Source organism: Grus americana, chromosome 5, assembly GCF_028858705.1.
Source record: "Grus americana isolate bGruAme1 chromosome 5, bGruAme1.mat, whole genome shotgun sequence".
NCBI lineage: Eukaryota > Metazoa > Chordata > Aves > Gruiformes > Gruidae > Grus > Grus americana.
Window position 1 is genome coordinate 1,701,951 of NC_072856.1, and position 14,603 is coordinate 1,716,553.

Genomic DNA, 14,603 nt, shown 5'->3' on the forward strand with positions numbered 1-14,603 from the left:
TTGGACCCTCCTGACTACACAAGGTGCGTTTGTGTTTCTGCCACGAAATGAAAGCCCTGCGGAGATCGATGGTGGAAGAGATGCCGCTCCAGGGACTGCAAGGCTGTTGCCAAGTTAGAGAAGGGAGGTTCCTTCTCCTGGCGCCTCCACTTCTCAGAATTCGTTTGAGATGGGGCAAAGACACCCAGGCTCACAGCTGGAGGCAGTACTGGCCCAAAAACAGCCTGGGAGAAGCAAGAACAGCAGCAAAAGCTGAAGGTGTCAAGGTGGGAAAATGGAAGAGTCACGACTGCCCAGCGACGCCCAAGCCCTGGTTGGAAACCAAGTGATAGAGGTGACGTGTCCAGACAGAGCTCGGAGGAGGTGGGAGCCGCCTGCGAACACCGCCCTGCGCGGGAAAGCAGGAACCCGGGAGCGGGGACCGCAACGCGTAGGCGCTCAGCGAGAGATGGCCAGGTTTTCCCCGTCCTATGAGCTGCAGAAAAGCAAACTGATGGCAGAGAGCAGGGGCAGGGCTGCGGGACTGGACTTTGGAGCTGCTCACAAGTTCCCAGAAGTAGCTCTCACGCCATGGGAAAACGGTTTGGCAAAGGCAGCCCCTTGGGAAGGGTGCCAAGCCACGGCACCCTAAAGAAAAGCTTTCGTGCCACGGGAGAAACACTGAAAGATGAAGCAGAGGAGACACGCGCTTCAGCAGATTACCAAATACGCTGGAAGGGGGGATCCAAGGCTACACTTTGGATTTAAAACTACCAGGCAGACAAACACTGCAGGAAATTGCCTAAACTACAGAGTCCCGATGTACAAAGCAGCGGAGAAAATGAGCGGGGAGGGAAGAGGAGCAAAGCCCAGCCCGTAGCCCAGAGCACGCCGCTGTTGGTGAGGGATGCGGCCTACCCTTTCAAGGTAGAAATCCCACACTGTCCTGCTATTCCTCTCCCTTATTTTCCTTCCCCCAACAGGAACAGGTCAATCGGGGTGTTGATATTCCACCTGAAGGTGGGGGCTGCTTCCTTTATGGAAACAGTTCAGTAAACCAGAAGTAACCATCTCCCCAAATTACCCTCTCTCCTGCTGCGGATGGGGAAACAGCCACAAACACAGTCTTTACCAATGACAGGATGTCACCTAAGAAGTAACCAGCTCCGACAGCCGCTTCTCCGCAGGGAAACCCCACACAGCATGCCTCAGCACCACCAGGTCCGAGTTAAACACGGTACAAGGACTGGGGCCGAGCAGGAGAGCTGTGCGCAGGAGGGCTGGGGCTTGCAGCGGCATTCTCCCCGCACGTCACGGATCCTACTCTGCCTCCACCACCGGCCTCGCCTGTGGTCCTTGGCTCCATCCTGAGCGCCATCCAGGCAAGGTGTGATAAGTCTTGGGGTTATTTGGTACGGCAGACGGCACAGCACCCCCGGCTCCGTGTCCCCCGAGAGGACCCCGAGCAGCCGCTGGCTGTGCAGAAAGAGGAGGAGGGGAAACAGGGGGGTTCGTTCGCTCGGCGAGCGGTTCCTGGAACCCAGCCTGCTGCTTGCCAGCTCTCTGTCACCTCCGAGGAATGCAGGGAGGATCCAGAGCGGTTTCCTCCTGAGCACTCCTCTCTCCCTGTGCAGCTTGTCCACCCTCCTCTGCCCCAGCCTCTCCCCCCAGCCCCGCGCAGCCCCACCAGCCCACCTCCCCACCCAGCCACTCTGCTCCCCCACCCCAGCCTTCCTCTCCACCCGCTCCCCTTGCCTCTCGGCCATCTCGCCGCCCCTCCTGGCTTCCCAACCCCAACCCCTTCCCTCTTCCCTTCTTTCTCTCCTCCTTTCCTCCTCTGCCCATCAACCACTCCCACTCCTCCTCCTCCTCAGGCTCCTTTTTCTGCTGCTCTCGAGCTGTGCTGAAGTGGCTCTAGATTACCTCCAGTCATCCATGCTATGCATTGTCTAGTATAATCCTAACACTTATTTTAAAATCCAGGACCTTGGTAAGCCTGGACAGGAGGAAAGGGCGCTGCTGGGCCAAACCACGCTCAGGGCAAGGCTGTGTTTGCCGATACGACCCTCCACGGCAGACCAAGGTCTGAGCGGCTGCTGAACTGTCACCAAAGCTGCCGACCTGCCTTCTGCTGGCTCCTACGGTGCCAGCCCCGTTTCTTAATCCTCCATCAGCCCTGCACTTCTGCGCGGGCAAGCAGAGATCAGCAGGTGATAGGAGAGGACGAGGGGGAGCCCAGGACGATCCTTGTCCCATCTTGGGAGTATCAATCCCCCCAACCCCAGCCCCTTGCCACCGATACGCGAAAGGCGAAGCTGACTTTCTTCAAAGGTGGGTGAGTTAGTTACTCACAGCTCTTTGTAATTGGCGTCGTACAGAGTTGCCCACTTGTTCTGTTGATGTGGCTGCCACTTTATAGACTGGTAGTTGGGATCCAAGTAGGAGCCGTTCAAGCTGTCGTTATCTTGAATCAGGCCTGCGGTGAGGGGAAAATACCTATTTCAGTCGCTCCGACAGAGCGTCCGGAGGGGAAAGAGCACAAGGAAGCGACTGGCGTCACCTGTGCCGTCAGCACGAAGCCTCCTGACTGCCAGGGTGCTGCCACGGGCACGAGATTTGGGCCAGGATGAACTCACCGCCCTGCTCTCCTCCTGGGCACCCAGCTGGCACCCTGCGGTGCCCACATACTCTCCTCCCTGGCACCCTGGCCCAGCGGGGTGCTCGTCTGGCAGCGGGGGGTCTGCAGGCTGGGGGGGATTAAGGGGAGGGGAAGAAGAGGGGATAAAACCCACGTACCTGGTGAGAGGGGTCCCGGCTGGTGCCAGGGAGGGGTTTGGACTCTGTCAGGGTTGAGCGGCACGGACCCCATGCCTGGCTCCTGCTTTATCAGCCCGTTGAGCATCTGTGCGTTGAGGGTGTTGGGGGGCGACTCGGAGTGTTTCCGCTTCTTGGCAGGGTGCACCGGGAGGCTGCAGAGACCCACGGGAAAGCAAAGGCTGAGCGGGAAAGCAAGAGGTGGGGAGGTGACAGCCCCATAGCCCCGTGACCAGGAGAAAGCTGGGATCTCACGTAAAAGCCAAGCCCTTCGTGCAGGGAGCCACTGTCAGCACTGTCACCACCTTCTCCCGCAAGGCTCTGCCCACGCCGCCCGTGACGGCCACGCTCCGTGCCAGGCGTGCACTGAGCCACAGCTTTGCTTTCCTCTTGTCTGTCCCCACCACCCAACCCCGAGCCACGCGCTGCAAACCCCTACCCCACGCTTTGGGTCATCTCCACCGAGGTGCTCATCTCCACCTCGATGTCTTCCCCAGCTCGCTCCCGCAGAACCAGGGCACGCTCCTTAACTTGCCATTAAACCCAGTAACTTTGCTCGTGCATTCCGCAAACCTCCGGCTCCCGTTCCCTCACCCCCCCACACTTCCCCAAATCACACAAATAACGCCAAAAAGCTCCAACGCCCCGAGGCCTTACTCTGCTCCGTGTTGCTGGAGTAGCTGGTGCAGCATCTGCGACTGCTGGGCATGGTGGAGGTCGGCCGGTGCCATGCCCTGCCCGATGCCGTACGGTGGCATCAGGGGCTCGGCCTTCATGTACATGTCCCGCTGCAGGCCGGGGTAGTGAGGGGCGTGCTGCTGCTGGTGCGGGTGAGGCGGCGGGGGACCCTGAAGGTGGGGGGGTGGAGGTGGAGGCGGCGGCGGAGGGTGCTCCAAGCGAGAAGGGGGAGTCATGTGGCACATGTTTTCGGGGGTCATGGTCCGAAGGAGGTGAGGATCTTGAAAAAGAGAAAGAGTAATAGCTGTTAGACCACGCGCCGTGTGTCCTAAAGCCCGGGTCCAGCACAGACACAGCACTCCCCTCTCCCTGAACCGTCCTGGTTACCTTCACGCACCCGTACCTCCCTGCCTCTTCTGCGTAGCCTCAGCGCGGCCGTGTCCCCTCAGCCGCCCCGTCTGCCTTGCGATGGCCACCTTGCCCTGCACTGACTTCTCCTCCCAGGTTCCTTCATGGCCCCAGCACCCCACAGCCACCCCCAGGGTTCCCCAGCAGGAGAACCAGAGCTGTGTTTCCTTTCAACGTCAGCAGCCTTGGCTGTCAACTTCAGGCACGGTCTGTCCACGTGGTATCTTGGGACAGCGAGGTCCTCGGCTGGGCAGCTCATAAAGGGACACGCAACGCTACGAAACCAAGTGCCTTGTACCGTACATCTTCCGAGAAGAGGTGAGACTGGAAGGGGGAAGCACAAGGGAAGCAGGCAAGGCCCAGCATCTGGAAGCTCAAAGAACCAAAACTCAAAAGACAACCAGGTCCTCAGGCTGAGGGACAACAGGGAAGATTCCCACAAACATTCCTGCTGTTTGCGACAGCTAGGTATCTCGCGTGGATGCTCTGCAGTGAAAGCGTGGCTTTACAAATTCCCAGGCAGCTTTTGCGTTAGCTTTGTTATTTCCCTTCAAAGAGAAAATCCATCGATCACAATATTCCTGCGGCACCAAGGAACTGCATGGACCGAGAAAGCACGGCCGGGGGCAAAGGTCCAACGGTCAGCAAGAGGCTCTGAAGCCTGTGCCTGGAAATGCAGAGCTGGAGAGACAGCACCTCAGCTTTGCCCCGTTTTACCGATTCAGGGCACGGCCCAAGGAAAGTGCCCAGCAACGCGCTCTTGCGGCAAAGACCACCGACTTCACGACGCCAGAGCTCCTGGTAGCCGTGGGCCACAACACCCCGCCAAGAAACCAGACTCTCACCCACTGATGGAGAAGCCAAGGCTGGGACTCATCCCCCAGAGCACCGGGCAGAGAGCTGGGGGTCCCGGCTCGGCGCGTCGCCTGGTCCCTACAGTCCCAGCAGAGAGATGTCCCAAGGGTGGCCACACCAGGGTGCCAGAGGCACCAAAGAAGGGTTGTCACCACGGTAGAGCACTACCGTGCAAGGACACAAGAGCAGAGACAGGCACGGGAATGACTAGAGAAGAGACGACTGAATGACCTGAACACCTCCAGCTCCTCAGCATCACCGGTGAGGATTTCGGGGGCGGGGGGCACTTGCTTGGTTTTGGTTTTAAATTTAAACCAGAAGGAGACTTTGATCTCTACATTTAAATAAACAAAAAGGGACATTCAAATGCGATCCTACCTTTCTCCTCCTCTATTTGGAATTGGATGCTAAAGCCGTGCCACGATTAAGGTCGATTTGACTTTATCCCCATGGAAAGAAACGTTCGGTGTGCGGAGGGGCACGCAAATCCGTCCCCCTTTCTGCAGCTGCTCAAGGCACAGCAAGGCCAGCGCTCAGCTGAGGGCTTTAACCAGAATCAAAACATTTTTGGAGGCCAAGAGCAAAAAGTGTTGTATCTCACCCAACGTGCCTCGAGAATGACTAAAAAGTAGTGATTTGACCGAAAGAAATAATGTGAATAATTGTACTAAAGAAAAACACACGCGTCGGTGAAAAAGTTGGCGTGCTGGCAAGACTTGAACAGGCTCAGCGCTCATCTCGGGCGGAGCAGGACACGATTTCTGTCTTCTCTGAGCTCAGGTGTGTTTGTACGGCATTGCCTACAGCGCTGGTCGCGCTAGTGACCTCACGGGTGAAGTTTTAACACCGCTCTCATCAGAACTCAGCCATAATTGACAGGGTTAAGAGCCTACTCAAACTTTCTGGGACCAGTCAGCGTTGGCGTCATTTCAGCAGCTTATTTTTATGTTTTAAGGCACCCTAAAAAAAGAGCGAGCTTGTGGAAGGCAAAGGTCTGAGTCCAATGAATTGCAATAATCTCTTATGCCAGCTCCTCTATCCTCACTGCGGAAGCTGTAAAGAGGAGAAAGAAACTGTAAAGAGGAGAAAGAAACTGTAAAGAGAAGAAACTTTTCACCCGGAACATGCTGCTTTAGCAAAATCAAACCCTTTCACAGCTAGATTCTGCAAGTGAAGGAACGCAGTGAAAAAACTACAGGAGAACTAAAAGGATGATCACCAGTTTTAGTGCAAGACACACGAGAAATGAGCTGGCAGACTGCGAGCAGCTCTACGCAAGAAAATCTGTGCGCGGACAAATCTCAATACTCGAGATTTTACACGCGAGAGAAACTTTTCAGAACAGTGCACGCTGAAGATGTCACGCTGATAAAAGTGTGACCTGAAAGAATTTACAATTTTTCCCATGAAAATCTCCCAGGAAAATGGGAGTGAACATCCTGGACATAGACAAGGGGGAATTTGAGGCATTAACAGGCAGCTCCCGGAGAAGCGGGTAACTGAAACCTCGTGTGGAAGTTCAACATTTCTCCTGCGCAGAAGTCCTTTCCCCCCATCCTCGCATTAAAACCAAAGATCTCAACATCACTCCAAAAGCCTCCAAAATAAGCCTCCACCGACTTTTTCTTCAACAGGACCAAGCTCATCTGTTTTCACAGCCTTTGCCTAACGGCTGGAGACGTGTCTGCAACTACCCTGCCCCTTCAGGTGTCCCCACAGGGTACCAAGGTCCCCGCAGAACTGAGGCGCTGGCTCCCGGGGCACTCGGAGTACGAGGAACCCGAGGGCTGGGAAGGGACAGGGACTTTGCAGGAGGTTTAAGTGCAAGACGAAGCTTCTTCGCACCCTGCTGTGGACATCTGATTAAGCACCAGTAAATTGCGGGAGGGAGAAAACACATCCAGGGACTGGCCAAGGCTGTTGCAGAGCACGGGGAGGTGGAGAGGGACAGCAGGGGAGGTATCGTCTGCTGGGTCTCTGCCAGGCTGCTCCCCGAAGCAGGTGCCACCAGCCAGCCTTGAGCCAGACACTGGCCTGGATGGACTTTGGTCTCAGAACAACCAGCCAGTGGTTGACTAATGAGGCCAAAGCACTGACCAGGAATCAGAAAACTCCTCCCGTTGCAAGGTCTGGAAACGTGAAATGTATTTACGCCGAGCCCTCCTACGGAAGGCTGCCGGGACGGGGCCGCTTCCACCCGTTCACCCGTTCCGCTCCTTTCAAAGGCTTTCTGCTGCCCACCAAGGTCTCTCGGTGCCCTTTCCCAGCACACATCGAACTGGATTCCTCTGCCCGTGCTCGCAGGCAGGGTCCTGCTCCCGGGCCAGCCTGCCTCCCGGACCTGCCACAGGACAGCCCAGCCCAAGCACCAGGGCTCCAGGGAGGAGGGGAGGTCTCCGTCCTCAGGAGTTTGGGGATCAGGACCAACGAGCAGCCTTGCTTTCCTGCAATGGCCGGGGCTGGCAGGTGACATCCCTGGGACAGAGTATCTCTCTGCTTTTCAGCCAGGTGGTGGTGGTACCGGGCACGACATCCCCCTTACCCAGCTCTGCTCCTGCCGCCCTGACAAGCCCTCAACTTCCACCTGCGTAACTCGGAGCAAAGACTAGCACGGCTCAACACCGCAACCGGCCAGGCAGCTTTGGCACCGCTCAGCCCCGCTGACGGACACAGCTTCCAACAGCCTCAGAACAACCCTCGGAGACCGAGCCCCCCCAGAGGGACAGGAGGACAGCTGCTTCAGGGCTGGGGGAAAGGAGCCTCGCGTCCTGCCCTGTGAAACACTGCAAGAAACGCGTCTTTACAACATCTGAAGCGAACGTCCTGACCCTGCGGCACGGTCAGCCTTGGCACCGGTGGCTCGGGTACGAGCTGGGACGCCTCGCGCAGCTTTCAAGGGACAACCCGTGCACGAGTGTCTGAGAACGTGCCCTCGCTGCACCTTCACCGTGTCCACAGCGCATCGCAATTTCCACAGGCTCCTAACCACGGCTGGGACCGGGGCTGATGCGTTTGCCAAACGCAGGACCCATGGCTCTGTGCTCCCAGCTCCGAGGAAAAACAGGTCTGGGAATCTGATCGGACCCTGGTGAGGAAGGAGCTGCTTTGCGGGTGCTCTCCGGAGCCTCCTCTCCTCCCCAAGCAGAGGTGCTGCTGCTCTGCCAGCACGTCAAAGCAGCTCTCCCCGTGGTGAGCAACCCGGCCTCTTTGTTATATTTAAGGAAGGGCCAGGAGGAATTCCAGGGATTTTTTTTAGCAAGATAAACAGAACTCTTGACCTCTTCCATCAAAAAAAAAAAAAAAAAAGAGCAGGCGCTGTTCCTGGTGGGGACTGGGCTGGAGCCTGGGGAAGAGGGTGCTGCTGCCGAGGGGGAAGGGAGACCAGAAGCAACCTTCCTTCCTCATCAAGGAGTTTCTTCCATCAAAGAGCAGTGAAGGTCACCAGAGGAACCAAACAACGCTCGGTGGCTTCCCCAGGGGCAGCCAGGAGGGCCTGGCAGTGACCCTGCCTGCCCCTGGGGGGGGACACCCCCAACTCTCTCTGCCCTTTGCAGGGGGGAGCAGAAGACCCCCCAGGATCAGCTGGCCCCACTGGAGGGGGGGGAAGGGCTGGGAAGGAACTTACTGCTGAACGGCGGGTTCATTTCTGTCTCCCCGAGCCGGGCTCCATTTCAGGGACGCGCTCACACTCCTTGCCTCTCGCTCACCCGAGGCGGAGGGCAGGACAAGGAGGCTCGCAGGCTCCACATCCCACCCTGCCCGGGGACAAGCCACACCGCCGATCTCTCCCCGTGTAAGTGGATTCCCACCTTGCCTTCTCTCCCGTTCCCTCTCTCGCTCGCTCTCCCCCCTTGCAAAGACTAGCAGCAGAACAATAGGCGAAAGTCGAGGGATATTTACTAACTGATAATCTCCCCACGTATTGCAGCCGCCTGTTTTCTCCCGTCTGATAAAGATTTCAGAGCCAACCACTTTCACAGAACAAAGAGGGGGAGGATGTTGGGTTTGGGGTTTGGATTATTATTTTTTTTTCCCCCCCTCCTCTCTCGCTTTTAAGCACTTACCATTCACCTGCTGAGGGGAGTAGGCTTCTGATCCAGAATCCGGGGGAGAGTCGGGTAAAGTGCTGCAGAGCAATGGGGAAAGAGAAGGGAAGGTCATTTCAAACCACCTCCCGGCACAACCGATAGGTCCAGCTTGACCAAAGCGCCCTCCAGGCTCCGATCGGAAATCCCAGCTGCTCCCGCAGCAGATGCCCATCACCCCGACTCGGGGCTGCCATAGCTGTCACTGCTACCCCGCACCCCACGGCGGTTCCCTGGACCTCAGGAGCAGCGACAGACGTTTTGCTGACCCTGCCAACGAGACCTGCAGGTAAAAGAAGCCAACAGAAATATGTCCGTTCCCCAGAGAAAGACCGTGTGCTTCGCCATGGGTAAATGGGACGGGAGCTGGGATCCGACGCACAAAAGCGAAGGCTGGGAAGCCCACGGGATGGATTCTGCCTTGCGACCTGTACGAACCTGAGCACCACCACAGCTGCTGGCTGTATCGCCCTGGCTCTACTCCAACGTCACCAGGAGCAGGATTTGGCCCTGACTGCATAAATGCAACCAAATAAAAGCAGGGGGGACCTCTCAGCTGCCTTCTCCAGCCCACCCACGGCTCGGGGACGGCAGGACTGGGGACCAGACGCGCTGCAGGGAGATGGTTAGCTCCTGCATCCTTCCAGCGCAGACCCCAGGCAGCTGGGCTCTTCAGCCATTTCCAAAGAACCTCCTTGGAAATTCATTTGAACCAATTTTTCTTTTCGCAGTCCCTCCTCAACAGAAGCTTGGGCTTCGCACATCTTCAGGCCAGGGTAAAATTTCCACCACCTTAGCGCACAAGTAAAGGACTTGCTTGTCTCAGACATCGGTTCTTTTCTAGCAACATTTTGGAGATTGAGTGCACAGAAGAAGTTGAAGCCCTGCTCCAGCTAGACTGAGCCACGGTCACTGTGAGCCAAAGCTGCAGCAGAGATGGGCAGGGACGTGGTGGCTGTGGTGGCTGGAGCAGTGGTTGCCTGTGCTCTAGAGAAAGGCTCGCTTCACCTTAGCGCTTGCCGTGTGGCCTGTGAGGGTTTTTGGCAAGGAGAAGTCTTGTCCGCCCATTCACATCCGCTCCATCGCCAGTGACACACAGCCTCGGCAAGCCCCAGCAGGTTTCAGCAGCCCGGTACTTCGGCAAAGTCTGCTCCATCTAAGACAAACACGGCTGGTTTCCTCCCCATCTCCTGACACCTCGTTCCTCAGCACCAGTGGCTTTTCAGTGAGGATCCTTTTCCATTCCCCCACCTTCCACCATCACCTTGGTGGCTGCAGAATAATCCCAGATGAACCAGTGCTGCTTGGACGAAAGCTGGCCAAAAAGCAAGCGAGGCTCTTAGGGCTGCGGGGAGGAAAGGTGCTGTACACCACACACACGCCTCTCCGAAACTCCGCTCCTGACGGCACCCGCAACTACAGCTGCAAACCAGGACACCCACCAGGACCTTCCTGCACCACGGGAGCCCAAGCCCCAGTAAATGGGTTCTTCCTGGTAAGTGGTACCCAGCAGTAGCTGGAGAGGGATGAGGTAGGGTAACCCCAACCGAGAGCCCTCACCATACTTCCCTCATCCTCCACCTTCACTTGTAGCACCTTTCCACCAATGAGCACCTGTCACCAGCCTTATTTCCAGGCTCCTCGCCATGCCAGCCATGACTTCGTGCTATATCTCCTATGGATTTATCAGCATTTGTGCCTCAGCAAGCCAAGTTTTGGCCAATAACAATTCAGGAAATCCTGGGAGCTGGAAAAGGCCTTGCAGCAGAAAGGTGGACACTGTACAATTCACACAGGGAGGCGGCGTGGATGTGCCCGGTCCAAGAGAAGGGTTTGTTGGTATCCAACGTGTGAGACGTTGCTCCTCTGGGAAAAGCCCAGTACAACGGGGAAGAGTCATTCTGAGATATCCAAGAAATGCTGCCATCAAAGCTGACCCAGTTCGTCTGCATCCGAACCAAGGTCTCCACCTCTAACAGCAAGCTATGATCCTCACTCATGACCTCTCACATCCTGGAGAACGCCAGATGAGCGCAGAACAGGACGTGACATGGCATCTCATCATGCTTTTGGGCATGGTTCCCCCTAAGCTGCACGTAGTCTTCTGGGTACGCAGCAAGGTCTGGGAATAAAGTAAGGGCAGATTTTGTTTAGATTCTCTCTTTCTGGAAGATCTTTCTAAGTTCATCCAAAGGGCCAAACTCATCCTGATGGAGTTGCACTATGGATGAATCATCAGTTCAGTGTGCTGGAGGCTTCCAAATGTGGGAATCGCCGTGCCGTACTGGCTGGCAACACTAGAGGGCATGAGGCAGAGAGAGAAAAGCCAGAGAGGAGCTTGCAGAGATGAGCAGTCCTGGGGCTGTCCTGGCCTCCTTGTCCTCTACGTCCACCATCTCCACTGGAGAAAGCACAGAGATTGGCTCTGCAGAGAGCGCATCAGGGCCACCGTCACCCGTGCTACGGAGACCACGGCACAGCTCCTCGTGGTATGACTATTTTCAACTGCCAAGGCCTCTTGCTGATGAATATGCTGCTGCACGCTTTGATTTTCATCTGTCCAGCTTCAGATCATCTTCTTCTCTCACTCCCCTATGCCTGGGAGAGAGCAGCATGGACCAGAGAGGTGCACGAGGAGGAAGAGACCAGATGTGTTCTTCCTTTTGGGTCTCCAGGCAGTAAAGCTTTAGGCATGCCGGCTCCTACCCAAGACACCGCTGTAGGGCCATACCTGCTCAGCGTGCCACGCCTGCCAAAAAAAAGTGGTCTCTGTCTGGCTCCTTTGGCCACCGCAGATGGCAGGGTTGTTTCCTTCCTGCCTGTTCTGGGCAAGGCTACCCCAGAGAGCAGGAACCACATCTTTTCTCCTCCCAGGACTAATTGTCCAGTTGAGTCCATCAGCAATACTAAAACCCGGTCATTCTCTTCCCCTTCACAGGTCTGCATCCAGAGCTCGTTGCGAAGGAGTACGAATCCAGCGCAGATGCCATCTTTTTCTTCTTGAGTGGAGCGTCTGCAACACCAGGCCAAGAGACATACCTCTCTCTGCCCAATTTAGTTAACGTCTTCCCCTGGGACAGTCATGGGAACATCCTGGAGACTAAATTTTGTCTTGTTCAAATTGATTCTGTGTCTTCTCCTTCTTAAAAAAATCATACAATGCTACAATATTCTCCCATCACACGCTTCTAGGTGTGCAGCACAGATGTCCTGGTCACCCAGAGCTGATGGCTCTGCCACCGCCTGCAGACATGGGGGATTTACTGATCCTCTCTAACTCAATGCATACAGACAAGACCTACCCAACAACCTCTGAAGAAACTTCGGGACCTACACTTGTGAAAAAACATCTCTCTGTGAAGCAAGGGCTTAATACAGACTGACGCTGCCAGCAGTTAAGGCACCGTGGGACAAAGTACATCAACCCTCCAGGCCCCACCAGCCTGGAGAAGCACTTGTCCCACCATTTGCCCTTGTTCTGCCACCCCAACCCCACTTACCCAGGTGCGTAGGAGGCCTTGGGCTCTGATTTGATTGGAGGGACCACGTTGTTTAGGCAGTGGCCACCAAGGTAGCCCTTGGGGACCACCATGCCATTGTTGTTATTGCAGTTGAGGTGAGCACCGTAGCCGGGTCCACAAGGGTTGGCCAGAAGAGGACCGTGCCGGATTGGGATCTGGCTGCCGGGGGGAGGAAGGTGGAGGGAACCGCTGGAAGCGGGGTTGGTCACATTGGCGATGGAGCTGGCAAGAGGCGCGTTGATGGTGGTTGAGCTGGAGGGCTGGGGGTGTGCATAGCTGGCTGAAGCAGGGATGTCAGGGAAACAGCTGAGAGAAAGAAGGGGACAACCTCAGCAGCGGGACGGGTCTTTCTGCCCACCCCTCCCCTCCCCAGCCATGGGGACATGAGCCACTCGGGTGCTCTGGGACACCCAGAAAACAGCAAAACAGGCAGCATTGTGGTGGCACCGGCAGGAACGTACAGGGAGGCAGGTCAGTCACCTGAGCTGGTGGGAGTGATGCAACCCCAAGGGTACAAAATCCACCTGTGGAGCTGTAAAGGCCAGAAGTGCCCAGGACACCAACCTCAAAGCTCGTGAAGATAGCAGGAGACAGCAGGATCTGCTCAGCGTGCTTCAGCTTACAGCCTAGCACAGGGAAGCCGCTTTGTCCCAAAGATCCTGCTCCCACCCTGCGGCCCAGATCACCTTGGCTGCTATCCGGGTCTGATTCCCCCCCTCTTGGCCAACGTCGGTGCACACAGGGAGACCCTTCCCTTCTCCACGCTCGTGTTGCGCTGGGGATTTCATGTTTCACGCTGAGCTCCTGGTGCTTGGCTTTCCCATTGCTCAAATTAAGGGAAAAAAGCCTTGTGTGGTGCCCTCGGGAGGGGAAAGAGAAGAGATGGAAGAGACTGGGGGAACTCAAAGGCAAGAAGAGACAGGAGGAAGAACGGGAAATGAGTGAGGGAGCAAAGAGCAATAAAGAGGGACTCTAGGACGGACAGAGGCGCAGCCAGGGTACGCGGTGATTTCTAAACGATTCCTCAGAATGCAGGGCTGGAAATTGCTCAACATCTCTCCACAGAAAACAACAGCGAACACCGTTCCTGCTGCGGAGCAAGGGAAGCACTTACATATCTGGTGAGTCCTCTTTGCTGATGTACTCTTCCAGGATGCTAGTGTCGATGTTAGACGGTTCCAGAGCTCCATTAATGTCGTGGCCTGTGAGGGGAGAGGAGGTGGAAGCGTGAGCCATGAGGAGGACACCAAAAGCCCTTGCTTTGCAGGTCAGAAACGTCACCAGACCTCTGCACAGTCAAGAAACTGATCTGAAAAGATCAGCAGATCCTTCGGTTTGAAGACAGCCGTCTGTCCATACCCACCCGCATCCCAGCGTCAAACCAGGCAGAGACGAGGTGTGTGGGACAAGCCAGGGTGGTGACACTACCTGGGACGTTGGACACGTGCTCTGGCTGCGGGACACGCGGGCTTCCCGGGATCAGGCTCAGGACACGTGGGAGAAGGGAGATCATGGGGTCAGGCCTGAGCTATGCAAGACACTTGGCTCCACGGAGCACGAGAGCCAGGTCTTGCCCAACCACCACCACCACCAACTTGGCGCTGACGTGGCCTGCAACAGCTTTGTCAGCGAAGCTGCAAGAGCCGCTGGCCTCGCCGGGGCTGACGGAGGGGCTCCCCTTTGCCAGCCACAGGAGAGAGCCATCCCTGCAGAGGCACGGCTGCAAGCGTGGGCTCCGGGGGTGCTCTGGGAAAGCTGGTTTCCTTCCCTTTGGACCTTTGCCTCCGCTTTGCAGAACACGCTGGAATTTCTCTGCTGCTGCCATGACAGCTCTGGATCAGCTCCCGACCCCGCAGCAGCCCTCCTCCCTCTCCTCTCCTCTCCTCTCCTCCGCGGGCAAGCGGTGGACTTCCCTCTCCTTTCTCCCGGAGGGCTCCTCCTCCTCACTTCTGTTCTGGGGAAGCTGGACCGGGTTTTGTTGACAGAAAGCGCTTTCTTTATCTGTCTCTCTGAAGTGGGAGTCTGCAGCCCTCTGGGGTCGGTGCCAACCCTCGGTGCCAAAGACACTGCCAAGAAAGTGGAAGAGAAGGCCCAGCTCCCCCCCCTTACACACCTCCCCGAGCTCAGATAACGAAGACGTCCCTTCCTGAAAGACCCCGCGGCCCCACATTAAAGCACGACGTCCCTTTGCCCAGGAGAAGACCCTGACCCCCCGCCTCCCCGCTGCAGACCATGCGCTGGGGAAAGGTCAACCACTGAACCG

The 14,603-nt window shown here is 56.6% G+C and overlaps 1 protein-coding gene across 5 annotated transcripts in view; it reads right to left on the reverse strand.

Moving 5' to 3' along the window:
* The window catches only part of MYRF (myelin regulatory factor), a 63,057-nt gene that overhangs the window by 24,095 nt on the left and 24,359 nt on the right, over nucleotides 1–14,603 (reverse strand). For 2 of the 5 annotated variants that reach the window (XM_054828111.1, XM_054828112.1), the window contains exons 2-7: nucleotides 13,455–13,542; nucleotides 12,320–12,646; nucleotides 8,799–8,860; nucleotides 3,451–3,751; nucleotides 2,776–2,948; nucleotides 2,332–2,455 (exon numbers count right to left, since the gene is read on the reverse strand). In XM_054828111.1, coding sequence (XP_054684086.1) covers nucleotides 2,332–2,455; nucleotides 2,776–2,948; nucleotides 3,451–3,751; nucleotides 8,799–8,860; nucleotides 12,320–12,646; nucleotides 13,455–13,542 — 1,075 coding nt within the window. Of the gene's footprint in view, nucleotides 1–2,331; nucleotides 2,456–2,775; nucleotides 2,949–3,450; nucleotides 3,752–8,798; nucleotides 8,861–12,319; nucleotides 12,647–13,454; nucleotides 13,543–13,768; nucleotides 13,959–14,603 lie in introns of those variants that run through there. The other 3 variants (XM_054828113.1, XM_054828114.1, XM_054828116.1) reach the window with 3 other exon arrangements.